Source organism: Dicentrarchus labrax, unplaced genomic scaffold, assembly GCF_905237075.1.
Source record: "Dicentrarchus labrax unplaced genomic scaffold, dlabrax2021, whole genome shotgun sequence".
Lineage (NCBI taxonomy): Eukaryota > Metazoa > Chordata > Actinopteri > Moronidae > Dicentrarchus > Dicentrarchus labrax.
This window is the reverse complement of record NW_026136708.1, coordinates 9688619-9709647: the sequence shown is the minus strand read 5'-3', so window position 1 is coordinate 9709647 and position 21029 is coordinate 9688619. Positions and strand designations below refer to the sequence as shown.

At 38.3% G+C, this 21029-nt stretch overlaps 2 protein-coding genes across 9 annotated transcripts; one reads left to right on the top strand and one right to left on the bottom strand.

Annotated features, from left to right (window-relative positions):
- hddc2 (HD domain containing 2) lies at positions 1–3900 on the top strand. Its single transcript, XM_051408606.1, has 6 exons — positions 1–117; positions 1103–1224; positions 1443–1545; positions 1720–1788; positions 1884–2022; positions 2906–3900. The coding sequence occupies exons 1-6, from the start codon at positions 43–45 to the stop codon at positions 3064–3066; spliced, it is 669 nt and encodes a 222-aa protein (XP_051264566.1). The 5' UTR covers positions 1–42; the 3' UTR covers positions 3067–3900.
- tpd52l1 (tpd52 like 1) lies at positions 3774–20437 on the bottom strand. 8 transcript variants are annotated; one of them, XM_051408595.1, is made up of 12 exons: positions 20309–20437; positions 17834–17932; positions 16014–16223; positions 13887–13907; positions 12181–12299; positions 11907–12055; positions 9916–10017; positions 9131–9163; positions 8173–8187; positions 7431–7469; positions 6762–6822; positions 3774–5943 (listed from the first exon to the last, which is right to left on the bottom strand). In XM_051408595.1, exons 1-12 carry the CDS (start codon positions 20325–20327, stop codon positions 5821–5823), a joined length of 990 nt encoding a protein of 329 aa, XP_051264555.1. In that variant the 5' UTR covers positions 20328–20437; the 3' UTR covers positions 3774–5820. The 8 variants fall into 8 exon arrangements, with proteins under 8 accessions (XP_051264555.1, XP_051264556.1, XP_051264558.1 ...); XM_051408596.1 differs by lacking the exon at positions 9131–9163 and having other exon boundaries at positions 20309–20436; XM_051408598.1 differs by lacking the exon at positions 16014–16223 and having other exon boundaries at positions 20309–20434.
- Between the last annotated feature and the right edge of the window lie 592 nt (positions 20438–21029).

Sequence of the window (21029 nt, the reverse complement as noted above, 5' to 3'; positions counted from 1 at the left end):
TACATCAGCACAAACAGTATCCGGGTCAACGGTCGGACAAGAATGGCGGCCACCATGGAGACAGCAGCCGGCGTGAGCAATATGCTGCAATTTATGAAACTCATCGGTCAGCTAAAAGTAAGACTTGTCCCCACACTCAGGCTGCTGCTCTGGAGCCAGAGTGTCTTATTTGTTCCCCTGTCCAAAAATAAACAACAATGTGTGTGTGTGTGTGTGTGTGTGTGTGTAACTTCACCTTTACCTGTCTGGACTGAATAATGTATCATTAAGACATATCATTTAGTGACACGTATTTGGAGAAATTAATATAGAATATTTAGAAATGCCAAATAATAATGCCACCTTTAGATATTAATATTCAATGCTGTACTAATGTACCACTGTAATGTACATTATATGTACATGTTTGTTAGTTGAAATGTCTTCATTTGGGGGCTTTTTTAGGCAAATATTGATATATGAGATTGTCTCTCTCTCTCTCTCTCTCTCTCTCTCTCTCTCTCTATATATATATATATATATATATATATATATATAAAAACATACAGTTGACAATACCCTGTATTGGCTCTGTGTAGTGATGCTAAATATTACATTATTAATAATTAACATTACACATAATTTAATTACTTTGGCTGTAAGATTAAATATCAATGTTGATTTTAACTTGTAACCAACAATCTTTCATTGTTGAATAACATTAATCTATATAGATTAAGTGATTAATTAACTGATTAATGGGGTCGATCACAGAGTTTACAGAGCTCATGGTAATGTCTTGTTTTGTCTGACCGACTAAATAAATTCAATTTATTATATTATGAAAATATTCACCTTCCAGAAGCTGGAGCAAGGGAATTTTAGCTTTAAAAAATGTCTTATAAGATTACTGTATTATTCAATTTTAGCCAACATGTAAGACTAAAAGGAAAATGCAGTCAAACAAAAAATCTTCACTGATTTTCTGCAGTGATGTTAGTCTCTACAAACACAAACTGTCTCACTAAGCTGGTGGAATAAGTCATGAGACGTAATATTTAAGGATAGATAGATTTTTCTGTGCCACTGATGAGTTGTGTGTTGTGGCTGACGTTACCTGCAGAGGGTCCCGCGGACCGGCTGGGTGTACAGGAACGTGAAGAAACCAGAGAGCGTATCAGACCACATGTACCGCATGGCCATGATGTCTCTGACCATCACTGACCCCACAGTGGACAAGGACAGGTACTCCACTCACACAGCTAGAAGAAACTTTTCCCAAAAAATGAAAGTTACTGTCTAGTATCTCCTGACAACGGACACTAATTACTTTGAGTAGACGTTAATTTGATGACCAAACAGCTGTTGTTTCATTTCAAAGATTTCCACTTTGCTTATGCAGCGTGGTCCAATTATTTTGTTGCTTTAACATGCTCATACATTTTTCTCCTCACTTCTTTTAGATGCATAAAGCTGGCCCTGGTTCATGACATGGCAGAGTGCATTGTGGGAGATATCGCTCCATCAGACAACATCAGTAAAGCAGAGAAACACAGGCGAGAAGAGGCAAGTGGCCACGGTCGCTCACAGCAGATCCAAACACAAGAGTCTCATCCTGATACGTCCTGTTCTACTATTAATGTATTATTCTAGATGCTAGTATTTCTGTTTGTGTGTGATGATGATGATGATGATGATGATGATGATGATGGATTATACTTCTCCTCACTTCTCTCTCAGGAAGCGATGAGACACCTGGCAGGTCTTCTGCCTGGTGGACTCAAACAGGAGATTTATGGACTGTGGGAGGTATGACCCTGTAGCTGAACACTAATAATAATAATAATAATAATAATAATAATTGAACCAACTGAAGAGCAGACACATATTTCTCTCATCTACAGGAATATGAGACTCAGAGCAGTCCAGAGGCCAAGTTGGTGAAACAGTTTGACCTCCTGGAGATGATCCTGCAGGCTCATGAGTACGAGGAGCTGGAGGGAACGCCGGGAAGACTGCAGGAGTTCTTTGACTCCACCAACGGTACGTCTCCAGTGCGTCACCTTCTGCATTTCATGTCTGTTCCTCCCCACTTCACTGGGTCTCATCACTTTAAGGTCCAGTGTGTAACATTTAGGAGGATCTGTTGGCAGAAATGGAATATGATATTTATAGATTTTATTAGAGTATAATCACCTGAAAATAGGAAGTGTTTTTTCCTTTTCTTAGAATGAGCTGTTTTTGTCTACAGACGCCGCGGTCCGCCTTCCATGGAGGCTGCCATGATGAGCCGTCATATGTTTCTACAGTAGCCCAGAACGGACAAACCAAACACTGACTCTGGATTGGGCCTTTCGCGTTTTTTGCTCGTTTCATGGCCACCGCAGTTTCTCCTGTACGCTTTGAAGGCTGAGCTGTTTTCATTTGGTTCACCAATAGATGCCACAACATTTTACACGGTCCTTTAAGTTGCTCACACTTTGGCGTCACGTTTCCTTTGTTTTATTCGGTGTATACGTATACTGTAGCAACTAAAGTAGTTTCTTATTATATTTGAAACAACAGAACAACAGTAAATAATCCAGAGTTGTGCCTCTAATTCAAAATGAAAAGCCAGCACACATTACTGTTGTTTGGTGTCATTTTAGGCCTCATGTCCTTTAAAAACTATTTTTGACATGTGCAGAGTTTTAGGAAGTGTGTGTGTGTGTGTGTGTGTGTGTGTGTGTGTTATTTGTATTATCTTTTTCTGTGTGTCTAGCATGAAAGAACTGCAAACGTTCATTTCGTTATACAACTTGTGTTGTACAATGATAAATAATTGTCCTTTATTCCTTGATGGGTAACAGACCAAAGAGACAAATGCACATTTGTATTTCACTGATATCACTGATCAGTTGCTGTTACTTACATTGTTCTTTCTCAGGTCGTTTCCACCACCCAGACGTGCTCCAGCTTATCAGCTCTTTGAATGAAGAGAGAGGATGTCACATGACTAAAACGGACGAAACTAAGAATTCTGGGAACTCGCAGGCAGCTGGTGCAACATCTTCACAGCCAAGTACAACTTCACACACCTCCTCCTGACTGCAACCGACACAAATACCTCCTCAGTGGAGGGACAGAGACGCTGGACTGTAACACAGAATATGTGTATGAGGATGCACAAACACGTCACAGGATCAGAAGCTAGTGTGGAAAACTGTAGATTGGGAGTTTCAACTTCTCCTCATTTGCTAAACATGTAATTTCCCAGGTAATATTCACACATTATTATTATATATATTATTAGTTACTGTTTATTAATGTATAGAAACTGTTCCAACTTTATTGTAGATGTCCAATCCATCAAGAAATACACTGTATTACATTTTGACATATTATATATATGTATATATTATCTGGCAGATGTTACATCATTCATCTGTCTATGAAAATGTAACAATGGTGCTGCACAGTTAGTAAATAGTGTTAATGCATTTTCTGATACAGTCTTACTGTACAATATACAGATTTTGTAAAATAGGTTATAGAAATACTGCTGGCAAATGAGCACTTAATTATTTTCAGTATGTTGCATAGAACTTCAGTTGCACATTATTCCACCTTTACTACTTTACATTTGGTTGTTTTATCTGTTTATTCAACAAGTTCAGTCACAGCTTTCAGTGTTTATTGTAAAAACAGTCAATTGTGATATTTAGTTTGGTTTAGACGAGTTTTAATATCGATACATCAACCATAAAAACTGTTATTTATAACGACGTGTAATTAGTTGTATGAATACAGATGAATACGTTAAACACAATGTTATTTTATTTCAGTGTCACAGTTTTGCCTTCTGGTGTGTTTTTTGTGAAAAGGTCTTTTCAGTTCAGTTCAATTGTATTTCAACCCAACTCAATATGCACATGTAAAATATATACTATAATTTATTTTCCAATGACAGACATCAGTTTAGTTATTTGGTAAAAGATCAGTGCTGGCAACTTTTTCTTGCTACAAAAGATCTTTCATTACACGATTCATGACATGAATTTTAATAAATACATTTCATGAACAGACTGAACTGAACATGAAATGATCCAGGGCATCTTCTCAAACCACAGCAAAGAAAATAAAATCACATGAAAGACAATATGACAAAAAAAAGGAAACACAAAACAGATTATATATTAAAAACACAACATTACTTTGATGGCAAAGTTATGCAGCGGACACAGAGACCGTTCTTGAAAAGATAAAAAGAAAACAGATTTTTTATGTTTTGTGGCACCAACCTTTTTATAGATAAGTAATAAAAAGTCCATTCTTTCTTTCAGCATTGAACAGGGTTAGTTCTGCAAAAGGAAGCTAAAAATCAGATTAGTAAGTAACAGCATGTCTTGGATTTCAGGATCACATTACAGTCCAGGGTGGTTTTACAGCTACTGCTACAGTCTGATGTTATATTAATGTTAGATATTCCGTATCAGTTACACAGCATTAGGCATCAGATCTCCTATCTAAAATGACTCAGACATTACGTTTTTAGGGGACGTGACGAGGATAAATGGTAAACTTTAATGTTATCTGGATCTCTACAGATTCAAATCTTTTTACCTTCAGCACTTTCAGAGGTACAGCCGTGCAGCTCTGGCATTTTTTATTTATTTTCTAATCTCCAGCATCAGATTTAATTGTCCAAAGTGATAAATAAGATTCTGTTTGACTTCCTGTTTCTTGGCAGTCAAGAGAAAAACAAAAATAAACTCCATTATTACATTTACACATGGAAACCTGCACTGCACATGGCAAAAACATTGTTTCATGTCTTCCTATAGACTAGTTTGTCCTATAGTGTAAATGCACTGAATAAGTGAGCGTATGATCCAGCATTCAAATAGGCCCCAACCCAAACAGTCAGCAGCAACGTGTGTGTTTAACAAATCGGCCATAACAAAATCTCATGTCTTAGTGTAAAATAATTTATACTTCTTGGGTTATATACAATCTTTTTAAAACATTTTGGTAAAAAGTCCTAAGTAGTTGAAATTGTTTTTTAAATCAAACACATATATTTCTAATAATAACCAAAGGATGTAGTTTTGTATTTTTTGGTATGAAAGTAGTCATAGTGGTGTAGACTTTGGATACTGCACCAACAAGGCTGTTTCTACTTATGCTGAATTTACATAACAAAGAAGGAATTCATAACCTCTCATTTTGTGTGTGAGGACTTCCAGCTGGGATTTGACAGCTGAGTTTTTCCACTCGTGATGAAGTAACTACATGAGCCAAACCATGAGACGCTCGACTTACAGTAAGTGACAGAAAGAAAATACAGGCCAGAAATACAAGGCTTTGGTTCTTGGATTCTGCTCATCCTCCTTTCATTTCACCATTTTCTAACAAAAGGCTTCACTGCTTCTCCCCTTCAACCCCATCTGATCCAGCATCTGTGGTTTAACATGGTTTGGAGGCCACTGGAGGGCAGGTTGATTAAATCCACCTCACTGAAGGAGAGTCCTTCAACAAAAAGATCAACCATGTCCACTTATAGGTGTTACACAATCAAAGGTAGCTGTCTTGATCCTTCAGAATAAAGGTAGACAGCTGCTGCTTTAGAATATTTAGGACAAATCTAGTCCAAACAAGAAATGGTGCCAATTTTCTTTCAAAGCATTTAGGGTTGCAGGAAATTCCAATTGTTAAGAGACTTACTCACATATATGGGATTGTTTGCATCAGATAAAAGCATTCTGTAACATTTCAGTCAGAGCCTTGAGTAAGATAAGTGCTGCCATACAGCAGTGATCAGAGTTCCTGGTTGAAAACCTGCCTCATGGTGCGGATGCAGCTCTAACACGGCCTCTCAGAGCTGTCTGTCAAGGTGTTAGTGGGAGTGTCCTGAGAGCTGGCGTTCGCTGCGGAGGAGAGGACTTCCTCAAAGCTGCCTCCGGTCTCCGAAGCACCAACCTTTGTCTATGAAACATGCAGGAAAAATAAAATAGGCTGTCATCTCTGAATCATGACTTACATCTTTGCTGCACTGCTGTAGAACAGACTCAAGGTGGCAGACTTTTACAAAGACTTTCTCAGACACAGCCAGTGAGCAAATAAGAGGATGAGAGCAATGTTTACATTTTTAAAATACGTAACCAAAGCTGACATGTAAACTACAAATTTAAACTGCTTTTGTTTGAACACTGCAGTATGCCTCTGAGTGTTTTTGAGAGCAACAGTCACAAAACAGCAGAGAATCTAACTTCTCTGTACACACTTAAATCAGACAGTGGTCTTTACAGTGGCTATCGCAGAAGTACAGACAAAGGATGGAGGTCTGCTGCTGCCATGGCTGCATCAGGATCAGTGTGAATATAAATAACCAACAAGCTGTAAGAGCCAGAGTGTAAGCTAGCAATTACACCCAGATTATAGCTCTGTTCTCTCTGCTTCCCTCACATTTTATAACACTCAGAGATAGTTTCTCTGTGTGGCTTTCATAGTTTACTACCAAACAAAGCAGAGTTTGCATGTTATTCATTAGGTGTGACTGTCAATATTTAATCAATAGCAAATAGTCAGATGCCCTGCGGTTATATACATTCATTAAACCTTTGTTTATAGTCGAGAGATCAGTTGAGGGACGACCCTCATTTACAATGACATTGAGTCAATTTACAAAGATACAGAAAACCAAAATAACAAAGAATAGTAAACATGCTTTCAAAAGATTATTTTATGACATTTTAACACCTTGAAATAAGTCATATAAACTCTCTATCACACACACTGTTTACCTTGATAGTGGACACTGTATTCTCAACTTTCTCCTCAAAAGACCTGAAGCTGGGAGAGTTTCTGTAAAAAGAAAGAAAGAAAGAAAGAAAGAAAGAAAGAAAGAAAGGCTACTATATTATTCATATTTTAGAACATTATTTGGCTCAACTATTTCCTGACATACAATACGGGGAAGTCACAAATGTCCTTCCTTCTAAAATAACTGTATTTACATGTGTTGCCTTGTAAACAATAGCTTATTACTTCACACATTAAGTATTAATTAATGGCATACATTGTGACTGTGTGAACTGAGGTATGAAAAGGGCAAAAAAAACATCAGTAGGGGGTGTAAGCAGGTGTCAATACCATCTGTTTTTAACTTTTCCCAGGTTTTTTAGCATCAGAATGAACTTATTACCACTCAGCCAATAACTAAATGGGTGTCAATGGAGGGGACACATTAAGATTTAAGATATAAGATTTACTTTATTAATCCCCTATTGGAGAAATTCTTTTAAACAGTTTGCTTTTGCACTGTACCTGATGTCTGAACTATTTTTATTAATTTGTCTAAATCAGAGTAAGGTCGACTTTTGTGGCTAAAAATGACAAAAAAGACGTCATACAAAGAAAAAACACATAAATTGACTCACACACACAAAAGCAAGCAAGCACAGTGTGATTACCTCATGGTGGGCATGCTCATAGACTGTCTGATAGAGTAGCTATCCCCGGGGAGCGTGGTGAGAGAGGAGTTAATGATTAGTACAGTTTACACACACACACACACACACACACACACACACACACACACACACACACACACACACACACACACACACACACACACACACACACACACACACACACACACACACACACACACACACACACACACAGCCAGCATTGACCCACAGAGTTAGCCAGAGAAATCATTGTTTTCTTTTGATATTGTGCTCATGCAGAGTCAGCCCCACAGCCACTATTAGAGGATGGAATTGAGAGAAATGTGTAGGGTATTATTCTGTGGTGTGATATCATAAAATACTGCAGCTCACACTTAATTCAGTACATCTATCTTCAACCATCTGTTCAATAAAATTAATTATTGCTCAAAAGTGAAATCAATCTCAGCCTGTATTAGCTTAACTGTAACACTTTCGTGCAGCTAGGACAGTTCATGACACCTTGTTCATATTAATCATTGAGACTTGAATTTATTGTCAGAGACCAAAATCAATTAGATCTGATTCTGAGCTGAGACAAGAACCACCTGACTGACTGACTGAGTACTGCAACCAGCCTCAGCGGACTGTACCAACCGGTTAGCGCTATCAGCTGATCTGACTGAGATGTATTGAGTTAAGACTCGCTGCCTAAGACTCCTTAGTCAGGAACAACTAATGTAATCAGCTGTGTGATTCTTACCCTATAGAGTTGGACCTTGGGGAGCATGGAGGAAAAGGGAAAACATTTTAAGATACTTTGACAGATCTCAACATTTATGTTTTTAATACAAACAATTTCTATATGAAAAGTGAACTGCCACTGGGCAATATGCTATATATTAATATGCCATTAACAACCTTATATCTCTAAACTCAAAGCAAGTGTACAAAACTACTGTGGGAACCAGACTGTCCTGAACTACACTTTATCTAAATGGTCTACTGAAGTTAAACATTACAAATACACAATCTTATCTACACTTACACCTAAAGAAAACCCAGAGTCAATATATAAAAAAGAATGATTACCAAACATTTTGTACACAAAATATTTATGTGATCTCACACACCCACACACGCACGCACACACACACACACACACACACACACACACACACACACACACACACACACACACTAGAGTAAAGAGTTAGTTGTTGAAAGAGAAATATGAAAGAATTAACAGTGGTGACACAGAAACACTCTCCAAAGTGTGCACAAATACAAATATTTGATATATTTATGGTTGATTTGATGTGAGAAAGGATAAAATCAGCTTTTCTGTTACTTTGTCCATAATATATCAGATAGATAGATCCTATCCTCTCTAAAGTGACATTCACCTTTGCATGTACAGTTTAAAATATGAGTTTTTCTTTGTTGTTGCGAATGAGAATCATTATAGTAAACAGTGTCTACACAAACTACACACAATCCACGATAAGACAGTGGAACAGGTAGGCAGATATAAGTACATTTTTATACGCTTGCATCACTTTAGAGAAAATCAGTTGTTGAATATTTCTGACTGATAGGACGAAATGACATGCAAGAACACATTTCAAACACAATCCACAGCAAATGCATACAAACATGCTTTCTGTATGTGCATACAAAGCAAAACTGCACACCATGAGCCATAAACGACAGGGACATACCTTCGAGGGAACAGTAACTCTAGACCAACCATGCTGGAATAATCAAAGATAATGCATTGTTTCCTTTCTGAACTTTATATTCCAAAATTATAATAAGCTGCAGTGTAGCCAAAATCAACAATACACCATTTGCCTCTACAATTGTCTTTAATTCTCTCCAATTAGCTTTGTTTTCCAATCTTAGAAAGCTTTTCTTCCTCCCGCACATACATGAAGTCACACAGGCCCACAGCTCTCTCCTGTCGTCATACACACAAATGTTTTATTTATTTACACGCAGAACAATGCAGCCGAACACACTTTGGGTTGACTTTCAGCATCTCAAACAGAGCAACACAGAGTGACAGCGAGGCAAAGAGACGGAACAAGAAAGAGAAAGCGACTGAGGAGGACAGACTTTGCCTCTGGGCTCTTCAGCTCCCCACAGAAAGCAGCTTAATGTGGGCTTACATAATCTCAACTTCCCCCTGAGCTGGATAGAAGCAAGAGTCAAAACTCTGCTCTCTGAGGACGGGGATGAGTAGCACAAATAAAAACATGTCTGTGAATCGGAATAAAAGTGGAAAATGCATCAGTGGGGAATAGGTAGGCTGGGTTATGATAGGTTTGAATATGCAAATGTGTTGATAGACCTTTAGGATAGGCGAAAGGGCAACCATGGCTGTAAAAGACCACACACTATTTACATAATATATTATCAGTAAATGCAGCTGACATTGGTAAAAGTTCCAACCCTGTGTTGAAGTGAGCGACACTAAATAATCTGATGTGACATCGCTGTGTACCTCATGTCCCCGAACTTCCTGGTGATGGCGCTGCCCAGTGTGGTGAAGGCTGCTGAGGTCTTCTGTCCTGCTGTGGACAGCGTCTCTGATGTCTTCTTATAGCTGAGACATAAAGAAGGCGCATTTAAAATACGTCATTACGGTACACACACACGCACACGCACACGCACATCACAACTAGTTTGTAAGTCAAATCCTGGTCCAGTATGTAATTTATATGTGATGTAGAAACTTGAAGCCACCAGTGCACACACACTGAGAATGGACTTTACAGCTAAGAAGGAGACATCTTGTGTCCAGCAGGAAAACTTTACGAAATGAACAAAATCTGCATATTTATAGATTTTTAACGAGGGAGGAGGAGGAGCAGATCAAGACATATAAAAACATGTCTGGAGGGGATCTTTAAACCAGTTATTTTGGTGGTGTTTACACATTGTGTTCCCCAGTTTCTGTATGATCTCCTCTGGTCACACTACTTCATTATACATGAGGACAGCGACTGTGTGTGTAAAGTGATCGCTGGGGTGAAGTGTAACTGGATAAAAAGGGAGGCCTCTAGAGACTATCCTCTTGCTCCTCTCTGTCTCTTGGTGTTTGGGTAAGAGCTCATAGCTCATGGCTCTGATGAGGAAATTAGGTTATTCTTCTGCACACTAAAAGGCAAAAAAATGTTACTCGTCCAACCTGATTCGGAGGAACATTACAGATGTATTTCAGTCATGATAACGGAGTAAAAATCTGGTTATTTTATCTGAATAATCAGGCAACAGTTTAAGATATTAATGTCATGGCTATGGGTAGGGTTGCAAAATTCCAGGAATAATTAAGGTGGAAACTTTTCATGGGAATTAACAGGAAATTGATGGGATAAAATGGAAATGTATATGTATTTGCTACATCTGTATTTACCATGTTATATAAAGACAGAAACAAACCTTTTACCATATCATAAGCAGACATACTTGTACACCCTTCAAACAGTAATAAAAAAATCAACAACTTGAGTCGAGCTTTGATTAAATGACTTGACTCATTTAACATTATGTTGTTATATATTTCATTGAACATTAATTTGTCAAACACATACAATGTGAAAAGTGCCAAGTGTCCAGTTAGCTAGCAAGCAAGTGGGGAAACTTTGACAATTTGAGCAGACAATGTTGGCTATGTGACAGATTATGGTTTTAAATAAACAACTAATTTGTAATAGAAATGTCTTACAACGAAGAATGACAAGAAATAGATTAATTAGCAACTATCAGAAGGTTATTAAGTTATAAAGTTGTAATGGAACACTGGCCAATTACTGGTACATGTGATTGCACTGCTGAATGTAGTGCATGGTTACAATTTAATTAAATGGACATAGTTTTAACCAAAACATGCTTTAAGACCTAGTATTGCTTTCCCCCCCAAATAAGTTCCCTAAGAATATATGATTTTATATTGCAATTGTACACATCTTCCATAACTCCCAAGCTGAACTTTCCTTGGCAGCCATGGCAGAGAACATTGAATTTAATTGGCATGTAAGAGTTCAGAAAATGGCATACAAGATAAAACATTATTATCGTTTCTCCTAGAATGGACAGGACGTGTTCAGCTAATTGTGTGTCGACAATAGCCTTTAGCAACATGTAGCCATTGGATGTGTTTTTAAATCAGGTTTATGATTTTCTGTTACGCGGAGCACAACAAAGATAACAAACATGCTGTGCAGCCAGGAGCAGAGGATTATGTCTTTTTAATTGGGTTTCTGATATCTGTGTTTATAACAGACACTCAGTTTGGAGCATGGCACAAAATTAGCTGTTAAAAAAACCAACAACCTGCTCTTTGTGTGTGTGTTTACTTGTGTGTGTGAGTCCTGTGAAGGGCATCTATGTTGACAGCAAACAGGCAAGCCATTCAGTCATGTGCACACAAATGGACACGAACACACACACTTTCTTTTCTTCACTTTGACTCAGTTAAACCAGCAAACGTACGCCGTGGAGGTCTGCATGTCGTGCCAGCCCCTGCTGAAGTTGTTTTTGAGCTCGCTCAGAGGAGTGATGCCCAGTTTCTGTTTGAGGTCTGCGTGCTGCTTCTCTTTGGACAACAAAACCTGCTTCAGTGTGCTGATCTCCTCTTCCAGCTGGAAATACACACAAAAAAAAGGACAAAAAGAGCTACTTAACAGGCACTCGTCCATTTACTGTCCTCGTGATATCGACACTACTTGTTCTTTCTAAGCCCGAGGTCGTGCATGGGTGGACATACTTTAGCTAATTCTTGCTGAATCTCCTCTCTCTCCTCGTCTGTCATGATGGGGTTGCTTAAGTTGACTTCTGATACAAAATCTTCATCAGCCTCCCTCAATGGCTCAGAGTCCAGAAAACCTGAATAAAACACACACACGGTGAAATTAAAATAAAACCTCTGTGTGACCTGTAAAACTGTGAAGGAGACACAAACAGAAAAGAGGAAAGAAAGAAAGATCTGTGAATTTAAGTAGTAATTTGATTAAAATAGCTCCCTCATTTATAGCCAGGCACTATAAAACTCCTCGGATCAAACGCATCAGATTGTCATAAACTTCTTGCTCCTATGAATCCTCTAACTGTAAGTTGCTTTGGACAAAAGCGTCCAACAAATGAATGTAATGTATTTTTATTGGTGTTAATAAAGAGTTGAACTATCTTGTACTTTAGATGCAACGTCAAAGGAAACAAGTGCTTCTGACCTTCACTGTTTTACTTAAGATCTCTGGATTTCTAAAATGTATCTGTGAGCTGCAAGCTGTCTGACAGCCTCTATGTCTGAGTATCTGTCTGTCTGTATGTCTGACTGCGTCTCACTCTGTCTGACTGTTATGTAATCTGTGGCTGCAGCCTGTAGTGCTCTAATCTGGATTAACTGATGTGGATTATCTTGCTCTAGCTCTGATGACGGACACTACAGACTGCCGCACACACACACAAACAAACAAACAAGATGCTGTTTCTGAGGTCATATTGAATTTAAAGTTGCAATATTGGACTTTAGTGGTTGACAGAACAAATAAAACAGGAGATCTTCTACTTGAGACAAAATTAAACAAATTATGTTTTGCCTTGACACCTATTCCCAATAAAAAAACAAGGGTATGACAGCGTTTATGAAATCAGAGGCATAACAGAATATAAAAAATAGTAATAAAAGTAATAAAGCAAAGCAGTTTTATATAGAAAACACCTTCTTTCACAGACTTAGAAAACAAATTTCAGAACATAATATTTCCAGCTGAGGGGGAAGTTTCTGCCTCTCACAGAAACACCTCATTATACTCGTTCCGCACTGTATTTACTTCTGGAAACAGCACTGTGTCTCATACACACAATTACACGGCCACGCCCACACACACCAGCACAGGCTATACCACTACATGCACTTCTAAGAAAAAACAAAAAACAAAAAAAGTCAATATGAAGCATCTCTATGATTAAAACATTCATGCAGAGCAACAAATCTGACAAACACTGTCATCTGACCGACATCAGCTGACACCAGAAACACATTGAGCCCATCATTAGGTTTCAGGCTTGTGTATTTCTTTCTATAACTTGAATTATTCTGCAGATAAAGTCGAGAGCCCGCAATGATGGCATTATTATATAGATGACACACAAAACTGTAATTTGCGGGAATGAAACAAACATGGACAAAGACTAAAAGTAAAAGGAGAACAACTGATTTACACATCATTTTCGTCTGATTAGCCGCGTATTGTTGCAGGAGTTCTCGTATTTGTGGAAGGCAAATCAGGTCAGACAGGAACCACACAGCACCAGGCAACAGCAGGATGACTGCGTACACAAACCGAGAAGTGCAAATACAGGCAGGTAATCATGTCACTGTGTTTGTAGTGGACCTGTGAAAGTTTTGCATGTAAACTGCATCTAGAAAACACAATTTTGACAGAATTGAAATGAGAAGGATTACTGTACCTGCTGTGAGGTGTCCTCTCTCTTAACGTGGCAGCATTATAAGACAGGTGACGACAGAGTAAGTTTAGTCAAGACTGACCAAAACAATAGTTATAACTATACCAAACTTCTGTTCACAGTTCAATACTTCAAAATCTACGGTTAAGAAAGGGATGCATCACTACATGCAGCAAACACACTTACTCTTCACAAAAGTGTAGCTTACAGCACTATACTCAAGCACAGCATGCACCAGTACATAGCAGGAAGCTATTCCTGCTACTACATCACACAGCAGCAGGACAATCAGATTTTTTAAACCCCTGTGGCTGAGATGGAAGCTTTTCAGGTCTGTCTAAGTGAACTCAGACCAAGTTGTTTCTCATGTTCACAAAGCCATGAGATGCCAGAAATGCAAGGGAGAGCACTGATTTAAATACTGTCTACCAGTGTCTATCAGTATTAGATAGTATTTAGAAAGACGGCTATTAACTGTTACATTAATTAACTTAAACATAACACATTAAAAGGCACTCAAGATGCAACATGCTAAGAAGGCACACATCCACAGCACAGCATTTCTACTTCAATTCATTTCGAAGTAATGTTACAATATTCGTTTTTTTCCTTTAATGACGAGTGACCATATTGGTGCTAAATTTAGCATACTTATCTAAATAAGTAGCATGTTGCAAATGGTTTCTTTTTAGCTAAGGCAGGTTACTTTTTAAGCGTACGCACGTTTTATAATAGTATAGTACAATAAGGAAGCTTTATTTTTAGCTAATGTGCATGCTCACTAAACTTAAACAATATAAAATAATTAAAACAGAATGGTTTGACATGACATGAAGGCATTTTTTCCCAGTTTAAATTCAGAACAGGCTGTGTCTGTGTGTTATGGGAGTTTCAGTGTCTGAAAAATGTATGTAAGAATAGTGAGAGTCACATGCCTTGGAAACAAAAGGCACAGTGTGTTAGCCACTTCTTAGAGGACATGGAATAGTGCCAACATTGTTTAAAGATCTTACGGTCAAATGTCAAATAAAGTTACACACAGTTTTATGTTGGTTTTGAAAGATGGTCCCTGTCATTTGTACTATAATACACTGCTGTACCATTTCCAATTCTCTGGAATGGTAAGAATGCTGAAATGTGAAGTTAATGATCTCAGTCACGGTTCACTGCATGAAATCAGTCAGACACAAAGCTCAGGTCCTGATGTCTCTACCCAACTGGGAGGTGGATCAATGAGAATTTCTAGTTCATGTTACACAGGCTACATTTTAAAGCGATGTAAACAGGCAACTTATTAACTCATCTTATTATCAGTTTGTTTCTTTTAAACAAGTGAACATTATTCAGCACTGAATTTGTCATGCTCATGTATATAACCAGTGTACACTATCCGTAGGAGTTAATCATGTTCTAGGGCAGTAAGGGTCACGATTACATTTTAAGGCAACGTTTCACTTTGGTTGAACATTTTTCATAAAGATTTGATGTTCATTCACTGAACACTGGCATTCGGTGACCCATAATCTGTAACCACCACAACCAATATCCATTCCTGTTTTTTCTCCCCTTTCACATGTCAACATCAGTTACTGGACTAATTCAATGTACAGTCCTTAGTTTAATTGAATTCTGATGTTTTCAGTTTCTCAAAGTATCACAGATTACAACTAGTTTAATATATTTAAGAGAAGGAAAAGCTTGTGGAGCTGCAATTAAACAGACCTGGACATTATACTCTATAGCTACTGTGATTTATTCATATGTAGGTCGTCTATGCAGACATACACTTATACCAGTGGAGATTTTATGGTCAAATGTCAAATAAAATTACATTAGAAAGCTCAAGTAAGATGTGTAATTTACTGGTTAGTTAAAATTAAAAATATTAAGTCTAACAATACCTAAATCTGCGTACAGTTAATATACTCACACTATTTTTTATTAGTAGGTTTGAATCCTTAATGCTGCTAGATATCAAACACAAAGGATTTGACCTCAGTGTCTTCAGTGGCAGCTTTAGCTCCAGTGTGGCTGTAGGTTGCCACAGAGGTCAGTTCTTACAAGAAGTAAATGTCTAACCAAAGTAAAAGATTGTCTGTTCTACAGGCTGTAGTCTATGTCTCTCTTCACCTGTGCTGTTCAGTTGCATGTCCCAAGTGGTGGACATGACCCAGTTGTCAGACTGAGACCATGGCTGACCCCACTGATCCCCTGATGGTGAAGTTTTATCCCATTCTGTCAGATTTTCCCCATTTTGTGCCACTGGAGCCAAGTCTTCGCCACATGAGCTCCTTTTAACCGATTCTTCGCCAGAGGGGTAAAACATACCCTGACTCAAACCTGAGCACAGTAACAGTTGAATGTATTTCAGTATATCTTAGACAAAACAGTGCATGATTCATCTTATTTTGCAAGTGATGAGTCTGCTTTTAATGACTTTTTTAGCTTAACTGACAAAAAAAAATGCAAAGTCTGATGATGAGCCATGTGAAACCAGCACTGAGATTTCAGCACACAGGAAGCGTCTGTAAACAGATCAGAGAGCCACCTGTTTAGTGAGTCTTAAAAGAGAGAAGTCTGAGCTCCTGGGAGAGTAAACAATGGATCAAACTCCCACAGCTACAATATGCTAATTCTACTCTATGTGGCATTCAAAATCTTATTTTGTTGCCACTAAAGTACAATATAAAGCTAGTCCTCATTAGCTCACTTTGTGGCTGTCTGGTTGTGGGAACCTGTGTCTAAATCTAATTTTAAGAGCTTCAGATTATTCTCTTTCCATTGTGCTCACATGATTGAAAATCATAACATGGTTTGTTAAATCAAAGTGTCCCAAACGAACACAAGTATTATTCCAGTATTTGGGTACAGGTTACACTAACAGAACCTTTAAAGCTTCAGGTTACACAGACATTGCACAAAGGGCAGGAGGTGGGTGTCAGTAGCGGCCCAACAGCACATTTTTGCATCTAATGACAAAGCAAATTAGTTATATTTGTTATTCATCTGTAGACAATGTAGACAAACTATGTTCTTATGTTCAGATTTATTACCTAATGAATCCAACATTTAAAGTCTTACTTGAAATCCCTAAACAGTTCAATTAAGTGCCATTAACAGAGTATTAAATATTCATCTGGACTTGGATTAACTGTACTTTGATCAAGGCCAACCTGAACGTTTTGTGGAGTAAAGCTGAAGTAATAAGTCAATTAGCTGGAGAGATATATATCGTTCGGCCAATATCGGCCTATCGCAGCCATATCGGTATCGTATTGATATCGGCGTATCTGTCATCCTATATGTGCTGATATGATACACTACTGATGTTAACTATTTATTTTGTTTTGTATTTATTCATTTATAGAATTGGTTGACAATGTAGCCTATACATTAAATTTGTGAACATGTTAAAGAATAGTTAACTTAAGTATTTATAGCCGTCTGTGTCCCTTTGCATCGTGATATTGGTGCAGCTCAAGAATTCACTTTATCTGCCACCTTTTTAGGAATCGGTGGATTCTTCCCCTCTAAAATTTGTATCGATATGGACAGAAACAACTTTGATAATTGAATATAATATAAGTCAAGCAAAAATACCAAATGTCTCTCTCTTTTCTCTTCTGTTTTGACAATTTTAGGAATGGCACTTTCTATCTTATTTCATAGTGATCCCAGCCTTGCTGTCCGTGCTCTCAGACGACACTCACCCACTCTCCTGACCATCACTAGTTAAATCCGCACTGAATCACACGAGGAAGAAAAAACGCTGCTGCACTTCTTCAAACACCCCCAGGTCAGTGACGTCACTTCAACAGGTGATGTCACGAAACGCACACGCATTGACGTCACTTCCTGTGATGCGATCCGTTGTGCAGCAGCATTTTCCACCCTCTGATTCAGTTTGGATTTTTTTATGTTTTTTTCTACCTGGGAGAGTTGAGTCTTACCCTGCTCTCCCTCGTTTGTGGCTGAGTTAACCCATTCCTCTCCAGGGCCCATGCTGCCCCAGTCCACCACTGCATCACTCAGAACACTAGAGTACAACTCTGCAGCAGAGCAAGGCAGCAGGGCGAGAGGAGACAAGAAAACGGGTTATATACACATGCATAAACACACACACACACACACACACGTCACCGCTCCTGGGAGATTTGGTGTTTTTCCAGTGTCCATCCCTGCGCTGTCAGTAACGTTATAATAGTGAAGTCTTTTTCATTACTGGAGTTGCTGTAGGCAGCTTATCTGAGTCTGCATTTACACAGGAACAGGAAATCTGACATGTCACCCTTTTGTGGCACAGATCTGGACATCTTGGAGCTGTTTAAACAGGATATACCTGATTCCTTCTATTTAAAACCCGGCGCCAGGGAGCAAATCTGTGCCATGCAGAGTTAACAACAAGATCTTTAACTTTAAAACAATTAAGCAAGGATATCCAAGATTATTGAGCAATCAAAGTTCTCTGGTTGCTGACGAAATCTCATTACACCATACTCAGGCACTACAGGAAGAAGCGGGCCAACATAAGCACACTGTTGTTTCACTAACAGTGGTTTCCTTCTGGTTTGACTTGTGGTAAAACTGACTGCTAAACCGCTTTTGCAGGGAAGAAAAAGGGTCAAAGATTTCAGTGTAAAACATAAACATGAATAGACAATGACAAGATCACTAAAGTAGCAAGTTTACATAACATTTATTTCTAAGAAACATCATGTTTGTGACTCCAAAGAACCTTTCCTTTCTTAAGATCTTGAAGATTAACTTCAGTGGACCACAGTATCCACCAAAGCAGGTGATGAGTGCCTTTGTGGTTCTTTTTCTCTCATGATAATAACAGACAAAGCTGCACTCATTAGCCCAATGTAATGTATTTCATAGGCTGTCTGGTTTGCTGTTGAATCAACAGCAGAATATGTAACAAATATACATTTTAACATTCCCGTTCTTTACTCTCCGTTCCCTGTTTCTCTCCCCCCTTTCCCGTTTTCCTGGGGTGGAATGCCTTTGGTCACAAGACTCCCATTTAGCCCACTGGTCATGTGGCTATGCTAAATCAGAGACCTGGGGATGGTCATATGGCTGCAAAATCAATTGAACCGGAGGCCAAGTTGCCCGCAGTAAGGCCGAACAGCAACAACACTGTACACACTGTATCGAATATTCATTCATTCAGGCATTTTTAAGACCTCGGTTGATTACAAACCTTTAGGATTTTTCCATTATAAATGCAAATCATAATTTTCATCAAGTTCAGGTTTAAAAAAGGAAGCGTTTGAAAGCGTTTTGCCCTGCTGACTCCCAGTGAGCCATACATATTCAGACCTGGAATGCAAAGGAAAGCAATTAACTACCTGTATACACAAACACCGCCTTCATCCTGCTGACTGCACGGATCTGGGAGTCATTCCTGTTCCCATTCCTCAGTAAACACTGACTGAATCAAACAACAATATGAATTCTCAGCAGCTCCCGTCACTGTCAGCCTCAAAACAGCCTCAAATATTACACTTTCTTTCAAACTGCAGACCAACATCCAACAACATGAAAGGGTTAAAATGTCCTTCAAAGCCACATAAGGACATAAACATGTGGTATTTTTATTGCTGTAAACACCATTCATGCTGCAGGCTTTACAGAATCTTTCATGAATTAATTAAAATGACTTAAATGAGTTTTAATGAATTAATCTCAAAACAAACAAATCTAAAATTAAAGCTTTTCCCAAAACCTCTGGGTTCAGCGGGGTTCAAAACGAAAGAGGAAGATGCAGGAAACCAAGTGTGGATAAGAGGGCAATTAAATTGATTTCAGGAGATCAATAGGAAACTGGCATGCTGCTGATCTTCTACAAATACCAGAAATACCTGACAGCTCATGCATTAGACCACCAGATAGCCTCAGAGCCAGGAAACAGTATCCAGCCACAAGACTTCATTTGGTCTGGAGTTTCCATGATGTCTTGAACAAACAGAAACACAAACCTACAGGACACTGGCCAAGTCTTCCTGTCTGGTTATTTGTTTATTCAATCAGCACTAATGGCATCAGAGAGCTTTATAGAAAGACAGTAGCATACACATAGAAGGTCATTGAAGATAAATAAATAAATAAATAAATAAATAAATAAATAAAGTCACATTTTAGAAACACGGACATGTTTAAGAGCACAAGCTGCAAGAATTAATAATTCAATAAATCAATAATTAATCTATAAATGAGGGGCTCTCTGCACTACTTCCACTACAGAGCTTCCCAGTGGGCTATTGGCTGATATATTCATTCCTTTTATCCCAAAACAGAGGCAGCCTCCGTTGCTCATTATCTGACCAACAGCACACTGACCACAAGCAGCAGCGACTTTCTTTAAACTTGTGTGTGAGAAATAAAGAGTTTGTTTTGAACACGAACCGACGCGGACTCACCTTGTTGTCTGGTCTCCATCAGCGACAGCCAGGTGAGTTTCCTATAAGACCTCCTGAGATACACAAGGAACGTCAGCACGCGCAGCACCGGCCGTCGGGGTCAGTGTCTCGGGTTTCCTCGGCTGTCACGCGCTGGAAGAGCTCTGGGGCGGAGCTTCGAGCACGAGCCAATGAGCTCGCGCGGTTGTAATTTGCTTAATTTACTTACCGGACGTACAGGAAAACTGCGCTTATTGGACACAACAACAAATGTGTTTGAATGAAATACAAAGAATAAATAAATAAATACACGTGTTTATCAGCGGTGGAGGAATTATTATTATTAATAATAATAAAAATATTATTATTACATTACTTTTTTTACTTAAGTAAAAGTAGCAATACCTCAATATAGAAATACTACAATTTTACAAGTAAAACTCCTGAATTCAACAACTTGCAACAAAATAAAAGTACAAAACTATTATCATCAAAATTTTACTTTGTGTCAAAGTTTAAGGAACTTTTGTAAATGTAAGGAAATAAGTTCCCTCTGAAATGTAGTGGAGTTGAGGTATAAAGTAGCAGACAAATACTCAAGTATTACCTCAAAATTGTACCTAAGTACAGTACTTAACAAATAAAAAAATGTACGTTCCACTTCTGTTGTATGCATAAAATATTTCCCTTTAAACCTCTTATACAATGTATTTTCTTCTAGTATTTTATGTAATCCTTAACA